Source organism: Crinia signifera, chromosome 5, assembly GCF_055691185.1.
Source record: "Crinia signifera chromosome 5, ASM5569118v1, whole genome shotgun sequence".
Lineage (NCBI taxonomy): Eukaryota > Metazoa > Chordata > Amphibia > Anura > Myobatrachidae > Crinia > Crinia signifera.
The window spans coordinates 89667450-89684226 of NC_139221.1; the positions used below are offsets into that span (position 1 = coordinate 89667450).

At 40.8% G+C, this 16777-nt stretch overlaps 1 protein-coding gene across 6 annotated transcripts in view; it reads right to left on the bottom strand.

The window, feature by feature from the left end:
* The window catches only part of PIEZO2 (piezo type mechanosensitive ion channel component 2), a 360808-nt gene that overhangs the window by 140609 nt on the left and 203422 nt on the right, over positions 1 to 16777 (bottom strand). For all 6 annotated transcript variants that reach the window (XM_083187662.1, XM_083187660.1, XM_083187659.1 and 3 more), the window contains exon 4: positions 4388 to 4430. In XM_083187662.1, the coding sequence (XP_083043788.1) occupies positions 4388 to 4430 (43 nt within the window). The remainder of the gene's footprint in view (positions 1 to 4387; positions 4431 to 16777) is intronic.

Here is a 16777-nt window from a genome sequence, read left to right on the forward strand (position 1 = left end):
TAAGGAGTCTCACGGGCATTACCCAAGAAATTTGTAAATCATAGCACATCGGGGGCCGGATGTAATGCTGTGAAAGTCTGATGCAAAATGCCGGCCACATTTTTTAAAGGGGCAGTCATTTACAAGGCAAAACCATGCTTTGTAAAGGACTGCCCCTTTAAAAAAAACTCAGAATTTGTCCGGCATCCCGCAGGCGCGTGGAACTCGCACTGCATTACATCCAGCCGCAGATGTGGTTTGAGTTTTCAATATCCAAACCCGTACACTCATAAATTTGGTCCTACGTGCCGCATCCGTTGTGTGGCAGTAAGCAAACCGCACATAAAATCGCACAAAATTAGCACATATACTCCTTGATGTATCCTGCAAATAATCTGCCATAGGTAAGTCAATCAGTCATTTCAGACAAAAAGGTGCTGAGATGCTAAATGTCTTAGCAGTTACTAAGCTACACAGCATGCCTAGAACTGTAATAGAGCTTCCATCAGTGCTTCCTTTGAGTTCTCCTTCCAGACATAGATTTTTTCTTTTAGCCTGGTTAAGTAATGAGAACTTTGTGTACTTCTCAGACTAAACATGAATGTTTTTTGTTACTCCGACAAACTCTTATTTGACAACCAAATGTTTTTGTTGCAGACTTTGCTCCTCAAATATTTGCAAGACTAAAATATAAAAAATGAGTCAGGTAGACGTTCACATATTTTCTTGCTTTATTTCACCATTTTACTACAGACTTTACAATTGTCCCAGAATATTGTATTTTCTATACTGGGTATTATGCAACTGTGGTCCAACAAACTTTAGTACCTGCAAATCATATGTTTTTTGCATTGCTCACTGCTGATATTAAGCCTGAAAGGAGATGCAGATAATTTTTTTGCTTAAGACAAATCTCCCATACTTATGGGGGGGTATTCAATGTGGGGCCAGGGCTGTCGAGCTGGCTCGACAGCCGTGACCCTGTCCCGTTCTCGGACTGCTCGACTGAGAAATCGCAGGTGGGATTCAATGTCCTGCCTGCAGCGAGACGAGAAGGGGACGTGGCCGCGAGAAGTGGCCGGGAATTGGCGAGCTGCAACTGGGAGCTCATCATTTCCTGGCGTTCTCAGAAGTACGAGCCAGACTGCTTGTGAAGTCGGGCTCATTCTGCGAGATCCCCAGTTCAATGCTGTTGGGGAAGACAGCATTTAATAAGGTTGATTGAATACCCCCCCTAAATCTCTTGTGCAAATCTCTCAGTGTATATAAGAGATGTAGGTTGTGGGAAATCCACACTAAATTGCTCAGAACACATCTCTTGCTCAAGTCTCCCTGTGTGTATGTCCCATTAGGTTCAGCTATGTTGTGGTGGACATACAGATGTAGCCGGCCTCATCTAGCGGGGGTCTGGTGGTCGGATTGCCAACCGCCAGCGGCCAGAAGGGGACACCCATGCACAAGATGCTCGCATTTCCCCTTCTGATGGAGCCCTCTGCCGCCTCCACGTAGCTCCCCTGCGGCACGCAGCAACCCCCCCCCCCCCTAACCCTGCCCGTATCACTGAATGCAGGAGCCTACTATATTTATACTATATTTGATAAAGAATTTTCAAATGTTCTATGGTTATGTTATAATTTAAGCCATCTTTTCAATGTCACAATAGGGAACCAGGTTTTACAGTTATCCAAAAACTGCATTGTCCACCATGATAACGTTGAATTTCACAACTGCTCAACTGCACTTTCCTTTTAATCAACACCCTACTATATGAGAAGATGGATGATTTTAAACAATTTATAATACATCAATTTTTGCTGTTAGAAAATATATCATGCAAAGTAGTCAAAATAAACTCCTGAATAAAAGGGGTGTTTCAGTGGTCTGAGATAAGACACTTTTGGCAATGGATGTGCAAGAATTTATCAAAATGCATTTAGACTAAGAGTTTTAGTCACTGCCAGTGGTGTTTCCTTTGGCAGGTTCTCTGTTGAGTTCATTTCAACTGCTAATGGCAAAGAATATTTTAACTGGCACATGCGGGACAATTATAGAAATGATAAAGGCCAGACTACTGTTACCATTGGTCTCTATTTATGATTAAAGTTAAGGTAGGATCATTTTTAACAATTTCTTTATTGAAGCTTCAACATGTATATATACATTTATAAGTGTAATGACTAGCAAAATTTGTTACCACCTGCATTAAATACGGAGGTGCTATATATTTCACAATTTAAAAATGTATGTTGCATCATAATTTTACAAATAAGAAGTATGAGTCAAATAAACAAATAGGGGGGTATTCAATCCCTCGCCGCTATTCCCAATGGGGCAAATAGCAGCGGGGCCCTATTCAATGCTGTCTTCCCCGACAGGGGCCTGTTCTGCGGAGAATGGCCTGGAGATGGTGAGCTCCTGGCCGTAGCTCGACGATTTCAAGGCGGTTCTCGCGGCTACGCCCCCTTTTTCTGCTCGGCAGGCAGGACATTGAAGCCCGCCTGCTGAGCTGCCGCCGAGCCAGCTGAGAACGGGACCGGATCACAGCTGTCGGGCTAGCCCAACAGTCATGACGCTGGATTGAATACCCCCCTTACTGTAAGGTGTTAATATAATTGGAGGTCTAAGCTTAAAAGCATGTTAGGATTATTAGGCGAGATATTTGCAGTAACTATTGATGCTATTGCAGTGTGAATTCCTTTAACAGAATGACTACCATTAATAAAACTGGTGGGAAGAAATAATAGAGGGCAGAAAGGATTGTAAATGGGTAGCTATAATTTTATAAAGGATTTTTAGGTCCACATTTAATAGAGTAATGGGACAATAGGAATCTAGATTAGTTGGTCACGTCCTGGTTTCGGAATTAATGTGGTGTAGGCTTCATTAAATGTCTGGTATTGTGGGCATGTTTTATGTATAGTTTGATATAAACATTATTTTTTGATATTTTGAAGCCATAATATCCACTGCAACATGTAACATGCAACATCTAAGATACTGTCCAATATTTGCTTTTTATTAAAGAATGAGGTTTTAGAAGCAGATGACTACATTGATGGCTACAATGAGGTATTTAATCAGAGAAACACCCCCCAAAATTTCAAGAGATTGTCCCAAAACAAAATCTTGTTATTGGCGGAGAGCATTGTGCTCTTGCACTGTCTCCTACCATATACTGTATACAACTGAAGGCAATGTAAGGTGCGACTTCCAACCGAATGATGTCATTGACTGGCTGCTGAGCATGTGCACCCAGGTGCCATCTTTACTGTGTAGCGTGCCACAGTACTGTGCAGGGGAACACTACTTAGCGCATGTAGTTAAGACCATAGAACACTGTTGCAGCTACTGTTAAACCCTGCATTAGTGCTGTTACCTTTGTGCTCGTTGATACCAATAAATCAGTAACCTGTTCAAGGACTCTGTATGGGCCATAGTTATAAACTGCAGACAAAGCTTTCCTCACAGTGATCAAATGATAAATATTGAGGTCTACTTAAGCTTGCTTATTTTATGACTCATACCTATGGATTCTTTACCTTCTGTGCTTCATAATGTGCTACATATTATAGTGTAATGGTGTTAAATACCATAGCTTGCCAGCATATCTTCCACAGTATAATGAGACTGGGAAGTTCCATGGGGGTGCAGGTCAGTAAGCCAGTCAACGGCCAACATGAAGTTTATAACCAATAGCCAAGTACGGTTCTGTGCAGAGACATAGGGGGTTATTCTAGTTAGTACACTCACATGCGAATTCGCATGCGAGTGCAACGTTTTTTCCATGAAAACACTGTGCATTCCCATGGAAATCATCTTGTGACATGGGTGCCGGGGGCGGGCAGCTGACCATTTTCCCCTTAGGAATACATGCAAAACTAAAACACCTTAGAGTGTCTTAGTTTTGCGTGTACCCTCCACATGATCCTCAGCGCCCATCCAATGATGTGGGTGTTTCACCGTAGGCTGCAAATGGATGTTTATGTAAAACATCTACTTTCAGCTGTGCAGCGAATTTGGCCTGCGTAGGGGGGCTGCGGCATTTGCGAGCGGCGGGCGGGCAAAAAATGACATGCAGCACTGCGAACTTCGACCTGCATAACCCCCACAGAGCATTCATTTATCTTAACAAAGTAATTTCTTCTTTAATGTCAAAGACAAAACTGGTCTAAAGTAATTTTAGACAGGATAAAACTTTGAAATTATGCTTTTAATATAGTATAGTAATAATATTTTGCGATTATTATGTTTTCATCACAAACATGACAAAATGTATTCATTAATAATATACACCACAACATAACAACACAAACATTATGGGGATAGCTATTATTATAGGCAAAAAACATGGCTTAAAATAAAATGAACAAAATTGGTTTATTATTTCTGGGAAACATGTTCTACGTACCTTTCAAAACCTATCTGTCGAATTGTTTTCTCCCAAGTTGAACCTGTAAGTAAAGATAAGAAACATATTTTAGTATATTTTATATCATTGTAAATCTGTAAAACAAGTTCTTACTGTATAAGTTTGGCCTTGTTTATTAGTTTATTAGTTGTGAATAGGATCCGAAGGATGTTGGCCTTCCAATAGGAAAGCAATATTTATTTTCCATTTTACACCAAAAAATGAGGAAACAACTCAGAACAAAAGGTACTTCCCAAATCTCCTAAAACAAAGAAAATAAAATTTTCTGGTACAAAATCCTCATAATTATTTCCATGTTATGCTAAAGTAACGGGAAAAGGGAAGGTATGACCTCTGACCTCATCTGTCCTGTTATTACAGGTGTTTATTTTCAATGACATCTACACATTTTTAACAGGGCATGATAAGGATGTGAGCAGCTGGTCCTCAACATTATATAGTAGCTTGCATAACATTATACAGATCAATCCATTTATCAGTGAAGATCTAGTGGTTGCAAATCATCGCAGCAGTGGCTGCACTTTAGGACAGCCCGAACCTGAACAAAAGTGCTCACTACCCCATAAAGGGCCAAGAAATGTCATGCAAAATTTGACTTTTTTCAGCTCGCAGAGGGTTCAGGTGTAGTTGTCGGCATTGAAATGCCGCGGCCAGTGGTATATTGCTCCTTTAAAAAAAAATAGGATTGACCTCATTGGTCAATTGTTTACAGCAGCACTAACAGGAAGAAAGAACTGGGAAATAACTACAATGTACTGTATTAACTGAAATTACACTCACATGAATCTAACTGTAATTTTTATCAATTATGAATTACATTGTAAGCATAATATACTGTATGCCTTTGTTTAAAGAATGGGATTTTCATATTATTAAAGGACCGTATGTTTTAAGGTGTTTCTGCAGCTGTAATGATAATCTATTGGGGTCATTAGCCAACAGGCTACCACTGCAAAAAGCATAAGTGATGATGTAAGATCTTTTTACAGTTTAAATGACACCAGGATGGGCTATTACCATAGCTTTTGCCATTATAAGCAGCAATAAGTAGTACTCATTCACCAGGGATTTTTGAAATTCTTGAAATTATATGTGAAAATGCAATACAACAAGGCAGGTAAAAAGCTAGGTAAAAAAATAAGATTTTCGTAAATAGTAAAGTGCTGATTGATGGTATTGAAGAGTATTTGCTTAATAAAAATAATGATATATTACAAAATTGTGTACGTGTTATAATTACTATTTATATAATGAGAAGGGGTGTTTAACATAACTTAGGGACTACTGGAGAAGAAGTCCTTATTATTCTGGGACCAACAAGGTAGCATAATTGTATTGTATGTGGTTTTTGTATTCCTCATTACCCTGGTGGCCACAGTAGAGGGGTGCCAGGTAGATCTCCATGCTGTTCGTTTTACCACTGCCTACCATAGTGGCTCAACACCAGGGAACCCAATATTCTTTTCTTCACCTTCATGTCAATGTTATATCTTCTATCAAGTTCTTATACAGAAACTAGCTGGGTGGCAGCTCTTTGCAGTACTATAATCACTTGAGAAAATCAGTGTAGCTTTTATATTGTACAAGATAAACACTCTGGTGTTAAATTGTATCCATCATAGCTCCTTCAGATTACAAGCTCAATCAAATAGACCTTCTCACCTTGGGGCAGATGTATTAAGCCTTAACAAGAGATAAATGCAAGGGTGATAAAGAGAGATAAACATCCCTCCAATCACCTGCTAACTGCCATGTTACAGGCTGTGTTTGAAAAAAGTCAGTAAGGAGCTGATTGGCTGGACGTTTATCTCTCTTTATCACCCTTGCATTTATCTCTTGTTTAGGCTTAATACATCTGCCCCTATGTGTCTAAATTATAACTGTATCGCTATATATCTGACTTGTGCAGCACTGAAAATGATGTTGGCCAAAAACAGCTATAATTCACTTAACTAAAGTATTTAAAACAGTTGATAAATTCTTCTAAACACATGAAGCTCCCTTATTAAATGGCTATTACTGAGGATTATCTTGATTTTTGTTTTCAGAACACTTAGTCTCCTTATAGTCTACATTGATTTAACAGTGATTCAATTTGTTATTTTAACACTGTAAAAAAGATTATCAACTGATGTCAGAACATTATCTCAGTTTATTAGTTGGAATATAAATGTTGTTCCCACTGAGATAATCTATGTCCTCCTGTTTTGCTAGTAAATTTAATACATGTTTTTTGGCTTCTATTCTCAGGTTGACTTCTAGAAAACCTTTTAGAGGTCCTAACTATGGGCTAACAAAGTGTGCTTGTTATTAAAGTAGGGGTCACTCCCATCCACATGGTTTGAAAACAATTATTTAAATGTAGAAATAATTCAAAAGTGTAATGACTCTATTAAAATAAACCAATAAAAAGCTTACTGAGTATACTGAGAACGCTGCTATGTAATAAACATACTCACCTAAGATAACACATCAGCACAGCACCAGAGTTTTTTGTGCATGGAAAAATGACACTATCCTGGTTATTTTTCGGCTGCGAACTCTGGGGAAATGGCACCAGCATGGTTTTCATGGTGATTTTTGTAGTTTTCAGGGGAGGGTTAAGTATAGTATAGCATACCTACCCAATTACTGTCCAAATTACAGTGGGACAGTCCTGCTAACTGTACACTGTCCTGCTGTCCCACCTGCGGGTCTTAATGTCACATTTGGGGGAGGCCGGTGATCACCACTGATCTGCTCATGGAGCTATGCCACACCCCCTCCTCCTGATGCAATGCCCAAACACACACCATGGCCCCTCCCCCTTTCATAAAAGTCTAGCCCTGGCATGGAAGGTCCTGATTTAGAGATGACAAACTTTAGGAGGTATGGTATAGTCTATGGAGTACATTTTCTAAGATGGGAGTTCTATTAAAGATGGGATGTTGTCCATATCAACTAATCTGTTTCTACTTATTATTTATTTAACACCTTCTAAAAGATAATAGAATCCGACTGGTTGAAATCGGCAACATTCCATCTTCAATAGAACTCCCATATTAGTAAATATACACGTATGTGTATAGAGTATACAGTGTGGGCCCCTGAAAAAAGGGGTTCATGTGAACTGCAAACCCTGCACCCATCATGGATTTGCACATTTATTAGATCTGGTCAGAATGTTGGCCTTCAGAATATATGCATCCAAATTTCGACAGGATCTGAATGTTGATGGTTACAATGTTGACAAAAACTTAAGACTGACAAGAAGAATATTGACAGGCATGAATGTGGACATGGTTAAAATTTACCACCAGAATTGCGTTTTTTATTAGTTTTATTGTTAGCCTAAAATATGCCCCCCCCCCCCCCACTCAAAAAAAAAGTACATTAGTAGACAATCTAGCTTTGATGTATTAAATGTTGACATTATGAACATGCAATATGTTAAATGTTTAAATAATTACAACCCCACATAATTAGAACTTGTCCCAGATCTGCAGCCTAGTTTATTTGCAGTAGTAGTTGAGGTTCCTCAGTCTCACTAATATCTGGCAGTTTATAGCATGTTCCTAACAGCAACTTCTTCCACTTGATAATCCTCCCCCCCCCCCCCCAATAATGCTTCTATGTGATCACCATTACCCCTGTAAATAACTTCCTTTATGCATGGTGTTAACATTGGCGTAACAAAGTAATACTCCTCATCTTTTTTTTAACCTATATTTCCTGAAGAGAGTATAGCCTTCCAAGTTGACCGCCCATGAGTATCATCCCACGATGTCTCAGTAATACATACTTTCATACCGATCATTCATTGTTACTAGTTCTAAGGCCCCCATTTTACCTGATAGGCTTCTGCATTTGCAAGCATGCATTTTTTCCTATTGCCTCCCTTTGGGGTACTTTTTGTGATAATATGATACTATTTTTCATCAATACTACAAATAATATAAAAATAAAAAAGGTAAATATATGATTTTCTAGACAGCGACTAATAACAGTATAGGAATATTTGATTTAGCCAAGACTGCAATATATAGGGTGGAGATACTTTTTGAATTTTTGTGGAAAACTTTGGGACCTAAATATTTTCTTCTAAAGATAAAGGTTTTACTGTAACAAGATGTAACAAGATGGCCAATGCTCTACAAAATAAGCTAACCTTTCTGTAATTGTTGCTTCCTGTTTATGTGTAACACTGCGGTTTCTGAACACACACAAGCATAAAAGGCCATAGCTGGATGCCTATTAATCCCAAACCATAAACACTAATGTAAACAAGATAGGATTAATGTTTTGTGACAAACAAAATCTTTGTGGTTTGAGTAAATGTTGCATGGCAAATAAATTCCACCAAGTGGAAGTAATGTTTTCTAAACACAGAGGAGGACATTTATAAAACTATAGTAATATGTGCAGATACCTGTAAACTGCATATTCACAATTTTGATCTAACCAGAGATACACAAATTGCTATTGTTGCTATTGCTATTATGAATATTGATTCATACACAGAAATTCAATTTGACAGAAGTCTAGAAAACTTAGATATAAAATGATTATAATGTTCAACACTGTATATCCAGCACACATTCATTTACACAGTAATTTATTTCCCCATAGTGCTTTATGCAGTGTGAAATTTCCAAAGGGTTGTTAACAGCATTTAATCAGTGGGACATAATCCATTCCATTAGTCCCTAAATCACTCCCATTAGATCACCATACATTAATATTTGCTTCACATCAAAGACAGTTAATGTAGTTTTGGACCTACAATTCAACTGCAGAGACAAAGGCACTTTTATTATTTGCAATGCTTTTTTTTAGCATCTTTACTTATAATTTTCAATGTCAAACAAGTATAAACCCTGGTCATATATTATGTATAATGATCAATGTCAAACAAGTATAAACCCATGTCATATATTAATAAAAAAAAATATTGCAGAAGACTGTACCCGCCTAATACTTATAATCTTTTATTGATAAAAGGAGTCCAACTATAAAGGTAAAAATAAGTTGTGAAGGGACAGGGTGCCGAGCCCAGGGTGCAGAGGCGTAGCTAGGGCGGAGCCGGTGGAGCACAAGCTCCAGGCGCAGAATTATCACCGGGCGCTGGAGCCGTGCACCCTGCCACCAGCTCCCCCCGCCCTGCTCGCCCGCTCTCGGCTATGCCCGACAAATTGCATAATGGCGTCACTAGGTGGGCTGCACTCCACCTCCGGCAATAACGCTGCTGTCTGCGGAAAAGGTCACCGGCATCGCCGCCTCGGAGATCTGAGGATCTCTCCCCCCCGGGCGCTGGAGAGTGAGATGCCTGTGCTGCTCGGACAATAACGCTGCTGTCCGCGGAAAAAGGTGACCGGCATCGCCGCCTCGGAGATCTGAGGATCTCTCCCCCCGGGCGCTGGAGAGTGAGACGCCTGTGCTGCTCGGACAATAACGCTACTGTCCGCGGAAAAAGGTCACCGGCATCGCCGCCTCGGAAATCTGAGGAGGATCTCTCCCCCCCGTGCGCAGATGCCTAGTTCCGCCCTCTCCCTGCCCAGCAGCCCTGGCACCTACATCGTCATTACAGTCAGACGGGCTGCAGCGTGTGTGAGCCGGGGGGGGGGGGGGGAGCAGTGCTTGTCCTGCCTCCTGCTCCCGCACAGGGGTGACTTCCCCATGCATCCAGCCTGTCGGCCATCTATTTGCAGCAGTACATCCAGGATTCCAAGTCAGGATTTCCCATTCACCCAATGCCTATGTCCACGGACCTCACTAACACCCATACATTGACCAACAGATTGGTAAGTGCCTGGTGAGCCCAGTGTGTGAACCCCTGTGTATGTCAGACCTTATCACCCCCCTACACCTTGTTCCCCCTACCTCCCTAATCTCTGGTGTGTGACCCCACAACCCCTGTATGTGTGTGTATGTGTTAAACCTTGTCCCCCACTTCTTTCCTCTCCCCGTGTACCCCTATCTCTGTGTGAAACCTTGTCACCTATACCCTTTAATCCACAGTGTGTGTGTGACCCTCTCTAACCATTATCCTGTGTGTGACCCCCACCCCTGTAGCCCACTACCCCTGTGTGTGTGAAATCCTGTCCCTCCTACTTCCTTCCTGTGTCTGTGCATTAGGACACCTTATACCTGCCAAACATCCCCTTCCCGTGTATGACACTGTTTTTGTGACAGATTTTATCCCCACACTACCCATGTGTCTGTCCCACTGTACCCCCTATCTCTGTACGTAACCCCCTGTAGCCCACTACCCATGTCCATGGAAACCGAAGCACGGGGGGAGGGGGGAAACATGCCCTTGCTCCGGGCACCATGGCACCTAGCTACACCACTGCCAGGGTGCCAAGCCCACACATCAAAATCGTAGGTGCTAAGGACCTAATGGGGATATAGGGTACCTAATCAGATAGTCAAATGAAAGGGAAAGATATAAATATATAGATTGATCAATATAAAAAGGAAGAAATGGTAAAAGAGAAAGAAAAAAAATACAGGTAAAAATACAAGTAAAAAATACAAAAATAAAAACACAGATGGTATGGATCTATGAGGAACAGAGGCATTCAATAAAAACCAGACACTTCAAAAGGATAAAAATTTGTGGGAAGTGTCGTGAAGGTAGGCTGATATTCTCTCCATGGCCGCCACATACCAGATCTTATTCAATAGTTGCAACGTTTATTAAATGAAAAGATGCTGATGCTGGATACTCAAGCTCCAACTCAATGAGCTCTATATACATATACCTGACCATATCCATTTACAGACTGAAGCTGGATACACAATATAAGATTATCTTTTCAATCTGACTGGTTGGAATAAAAATCTGGTAATTTCTGGGAGCAAATGACAATTGACAGTTTGCTCCTAAACATGGACAACAGACAAAAACGGTAATTCAGACAAATTGGTTAAAGTTTTTTCATTTTACCAATTCATAACAATTACTGTTTTTGTCCATTTTCCAGCTTTTGGGAGCAAATGGATGATTGTAATTTGTTCCCAGGCATTACCAGATTATCATTCCAACCAGCCAGATTGGAAAGGTGATTTTATAGTGTGCATTCATATTGAAGCTAAGAGGTTTTTTTATACAGCAGAAACTCGGTTATATCCAACTCAACTTTCAAATTCTAACCATGTCAACGCATCTAGGTGACATCTGAATCTAAAAAGTAAATTTCCACACTTAGTAATTTAAGCAACAAGTACCCAAAAGTAATCTTGATGCCATTGCCAAGTGAAGTTGTAGAAGTTGATGTGGTCACGGACGTCTTTTATGTGCCGTGCATGTTTTCCGGGGACATAAACTATTATACTCTATATAAACTATTATATTTATGGACCTGCTGGGGTGATATAAAGTACTACCATGTTGCTATTTGGTTTTTAGCATGTATATTTTACTTATAAACCATTTCTACTTGACACCCTGCAAACAAATATTTTATAATTATAAATGGATTTATTTTTATATTTATTACTGTGATGACTATACTGTACAAACAGATGACAGCCCTGTATCAAAAATCTTAGCCTAGCACACACTTTCACACATTCTATAGTTTTGAACAGATAACTGTATTTTAGGAAAGCAACTTGGGTGTCTTTGATCTTTGTCCTGCGTCGTCATATGGTCACAGATCCCTTTAAAAAAGTCTACAGTATAGTGTCACAATTTACTGTTCAGTATTTATCAAATGGTGCTTTTGTGGGTAACAGAAAATTATGTTGTGACAACCCTTATTTTTACAATTTTTACAATGTCACTGTGAAATTTGGGAAGTAATTGTAGCTGCAGAAAATGAAATCGAAGTAGTCGGGGATATAATTATTTATTTACAGTTTCTTATACAGGTTGAGTATCCCGTATCCAAAATGCTCGGGACCAGGAGAATTTTGGATAACGGATTATTCCGTATTTCGGAATATTTTAATATTTCAATGATGTATTTTGAAGTATCTTGCATTGATGCTGTATAAACACATAATATACACACAAATATATTTTATTACCACATAAAATACACACAAATATATTTTAATTGTTCAAAAAACAAGGTTTCAAAACGTGAAACAAAATGTGTGTACTATCTCAGCACTGAATTTGAATGCCAAGCAATCATTGTCTTGCACATATATAGTGCCAGTTACATATCATGTCCCCAGTGATGCTGTTACAAATGTCTCCAGTGAGTTTTTAGCAAAAAAAAAAATTATTTTTCACTTTCTGGAATGTCCGTATTTCGGAATAATTCGGATAACGGATATTCGGATACGGGATACTCGACCTGTATAGCACAGCATATTTCGTTGCGCTTTACAATTTACAATAATTAATAAGAATGCTGTCTTTCCTCACTCTGTAGATTTAGCCAATAAAAATCTGCTATGATTGGCTGATAGCAATAAAAAAGAAACAGCCACCCTTCCTGTTAATTTCAGTACTACCTGTTTAGGACAGAGGGCAGTGTGAATCCTCAATAATGATAAACAGCATCAGTGGTATGGCAGCAGCAGCAGAAGCAGCAAGGCAAGTATCGGCATATAGTTCAATGGGGGCACTGTTTAGTCAAAGGGTTCTAGGTTTGTTGTTAAATAAATTAGACATAATTATCGGTATACAGTAGAATAATGTTAATTCAATGCACCCCATATGAGAGATAACATTGTTGTGTCACTAAGACACATAGGCATTGTGAAAGAGGAGGAGGAAGCCCGCGTACAACCTCCTTTGTTCGGACCCCCTCCTCTATGCTGGATGCAGCGCAGCGCAATAGAGTTTGAATCTGATATTCTAAGCTGCTTGCAACAGCTTAGTGTATGCGACCCTTAAGCAATGCAAATAGTGGAGAAGGTGCATACCACCTCCTGCCTTCCTTTGCAGACCCAGGGACCTAAAGAGATTGGCCAGCCCCCAGGAAAATTGGGAAGGGCAGTGTTAATATGCCCCAGATCACTAAGATATGGTTCTACCCTCTTTTAGAAAATAATTGCAAAAAAAACTATTATTTGTGTGCCATCCTGATTTGGGGGAAGGCAATCATTGCATTTACCAACCGCTTTGCAGCCAAAGGAGACTGCTGCGATTAGTTGCAGTAGCCTCCCTGGACCTACCACATCTCAGCATACAGCAGTTGGGGGGTTACAACCTGGGCCCCCACCAGGCCCCTCCAACAATCCTGTGCCTAGATAATTAGTACCCACCGCTCTAGGTGCCATTGAGCAGACCATCAATATCTACAAGTGAGAGAACAGCAGATCACCAACCTTTGGTGAACAGTGGATAGTAGACCTCCACTGCATGGTGGTCATTGTACAATTGCCAGTAGGACTTTCTGCAGTAGACCTCCAACCTCTGGTTACCAATGACCAGCAGACATTGCATAATGTTACGGATGCCACCTGGGTGCTGGATGTAACTACCGGAGGCTGGAAGCTGGAGATCAGGCGTGAGCCCGTAGCCGGGACCGCCGGTTAGGATGGCCACAGCAAACCCTACTTTGACTCTATTGAGTACCCCGGGCAGATGACAAACCCCTGCGGGTACTAGGCTTCACCTGTGGCCGCTGCGTTCGAAGGAGCGAGTTAGGCCCGCTCCAACCCCGATGCAGCTAGGTCTATGTGGGGACAAAGGGTAAGCGATCGTCAGGGGTAACTCAAGAGGATGGTCTTACTAATGGGCCTGACTGTAATGTAGCCCTGTCTCCGGCACCGGGCCAAAGACGGGAATGCGACCCAGTCGCAGGCACAAGAGACAAATGACGGGGAATCTCCACATAAACAGGAGACAAGGCTAAGAGGCGAATCCCCAAAACATAACCAGGACTGAACGGGGGAGGCCCTGCCTATAAACGGAGGCAAGGGACCAGGTAGCGTGGCTGAGAGCTGACAGAGGTTCCCTGCACAGGAAGCAGGAACTAAACAGGAAGCTATCACTGGCAGAGTATTGCAGGAGAGCCTGCCCTATAAAGGGCTCACATGATTAATTACACCTGAAGATCCAGGGAGCTCCCAGGCTTGTGCTTAACAAGCTAATTACCTCATAGCCTTGTGAATAATTGCTCACAGAATATTGAGCTGATGTGGCACAGACCTGCCACTGGAGGCCACCAGTGAGTCAAATGCTGAACACAAAACCAAGGCAGACTGAATCATAAATCCAGATTCCCAACACATATCTGCTGGTGAGTATGCTACCAAACTCCAATCGCTACTGGCCAATGTATATTCATATTGTATATTCATATTGTCTAATCCATTCAGCTGCTCACAAGTGATTTGTCCATGCAAATAACATACAGGTTCTAATTCGCACTACACACAAAGGGCTGACAGCAGTCAGCTAGATGTAAAATATTGCTTAAAACAATTTATTCCCCAAACAAAAGATAAAGCATGACATTGGTGAAGCCTGTGGCAAAGCCGGATTTAGACCTCAAGGTTCCCTAGGCATGATACTAGCTTGGTCCCCCCACACGCACTTCTGTTTTTTTTAAATACACTATAGGATTTATTATTTGGGGAGTGCATACCTCCCAACTTTCCGGCTGCAGAAAAAGGGGCGCGGCTTATGCAAACGAGGGGCGCGGCTTATGCAAATGAGCCGCATCCCCGTTTTCGGCCACAAATAGACGCTGTGAATTTTACCTTCACAGTACATCAGGAAGGGTGATAGCTAACAAGCATGGAATAAATTAGGCCTCAGCTGTCACCTGCAGTCCCCCTCCAGTCCTTGTGCCCTAGGCTGCAACCTAATGCCTATTAGTTAATCAGGCACTGGTAAAGAAGTAGGCAAGAATAGTCTAAACAGAGAAAGTAATTGTGCCGTATATGCACCGAATACACATAGGGGGGTATTCTGGTTGATTCGCAAGGCCGCAAATTCGCAGCCTTGCAAGTCCACCAACCCCACCTTGCGAATGGTGATATGCTGTTTTACATAAACATCCATTCGCATGTCGGTGGGAACCTCCAACATCTTTTGATGGTCGCTGACGCATATGTACGTGCATGTTCAGTAGCAAATGGGCGGGCAACTGACTTTTGTGATGTCAGCTACCCGACCGCCCCCCCCCCCATTGTCTGTCATGGCCGCCTTAACATGAGAGTGCCCATATGCTAATGGGCCAGCCCGCCACGCCCCCCCCCCCGCTCTCTGCCCACAAGGATGGGTGAACCGTTTGTTCGCCATGGGCGCACGCACCCATGCACATGTGCAAAGTGCAAACATCGGACCCCTGCGAACGCACGCGGACCAACAAACGGACCAGAATAACAACCATATTACAGCCTACTTCTATACGATATGTTTAATAATTTTGTGCACGAAACAAAGTTTGTGTACTGTACATACACAAAATTAATTTGTTTCGTATACAACTTATAGACAGCCTGTTGCTACATTTTACAAACTATTTCTTAATCATTTTGTGCATTAAAAAAGTCACTATCGCAGCCGAGCTTATAAAAAAAATTCTGTATTTCAGAATATTCCATATTTTGGAATTTTGGATATTGGAGACTCAACCCGTACATCCACTTTATCCCTTTATTCACATGTCCATACTGCCATAAAAGTGTGATTAAACTAGCTATAATATTTGGGAATACAAAGGTTTAAAATTATGTATTCTGACATTAATAGAGGCACAAGACATATTTAATATGACTAGTGTCTGTCACAGCTTCTGTTAGGAAACCCTACTGTAATCACTTAGCGGAACTGAGTACACAAACTATCACCCGCTGCTTCACTTTATATATACTTCATGCACACAGTTTATGAAAATGTTAATACAAGTATAAATGTTTATAACTGTTGGAGCAAGGCTGGGCATATAATCCACAGTCTGACAAAGAACAGAGCATGCCACTTAAACCACTGTCAATGTATTATATTCACTATATGTTTTACAAAGGAAAGACATTAACATTGTAATTACACATTTGTTTTAGAGACAGTAACAATTACGCTAATAAAGTCTGCTCATCTCAATAATGAATTATACAATCATAGGTTGGGCAGGGCTTCTCAAGTACAATGAAGTGCTGTGGGAGTGACGCAATGCACCACAAAGCTACTTCTTTTATAAACTGTTAATTGTATTTTATTATTTTTACTTTGCAATCCTAGTAAGTACATGCAAGACAGAAGGGCAATGACACATTCTAAATCAGTGTTTCTGTCATTGCTAGCAAGCAACAAATAACTTCATCCACTGAGAGGTGTGCATATCCTGTAATACCTATTACCTTACACCAGAGGTAGGCAAGTCATTTTTAATGGATTCCGGATATTTAGAAATTTTTTGGGATTGAGGTCCAACAAAATCAAATATCTGTAATGTAATTAATAACACGTTTTTATTT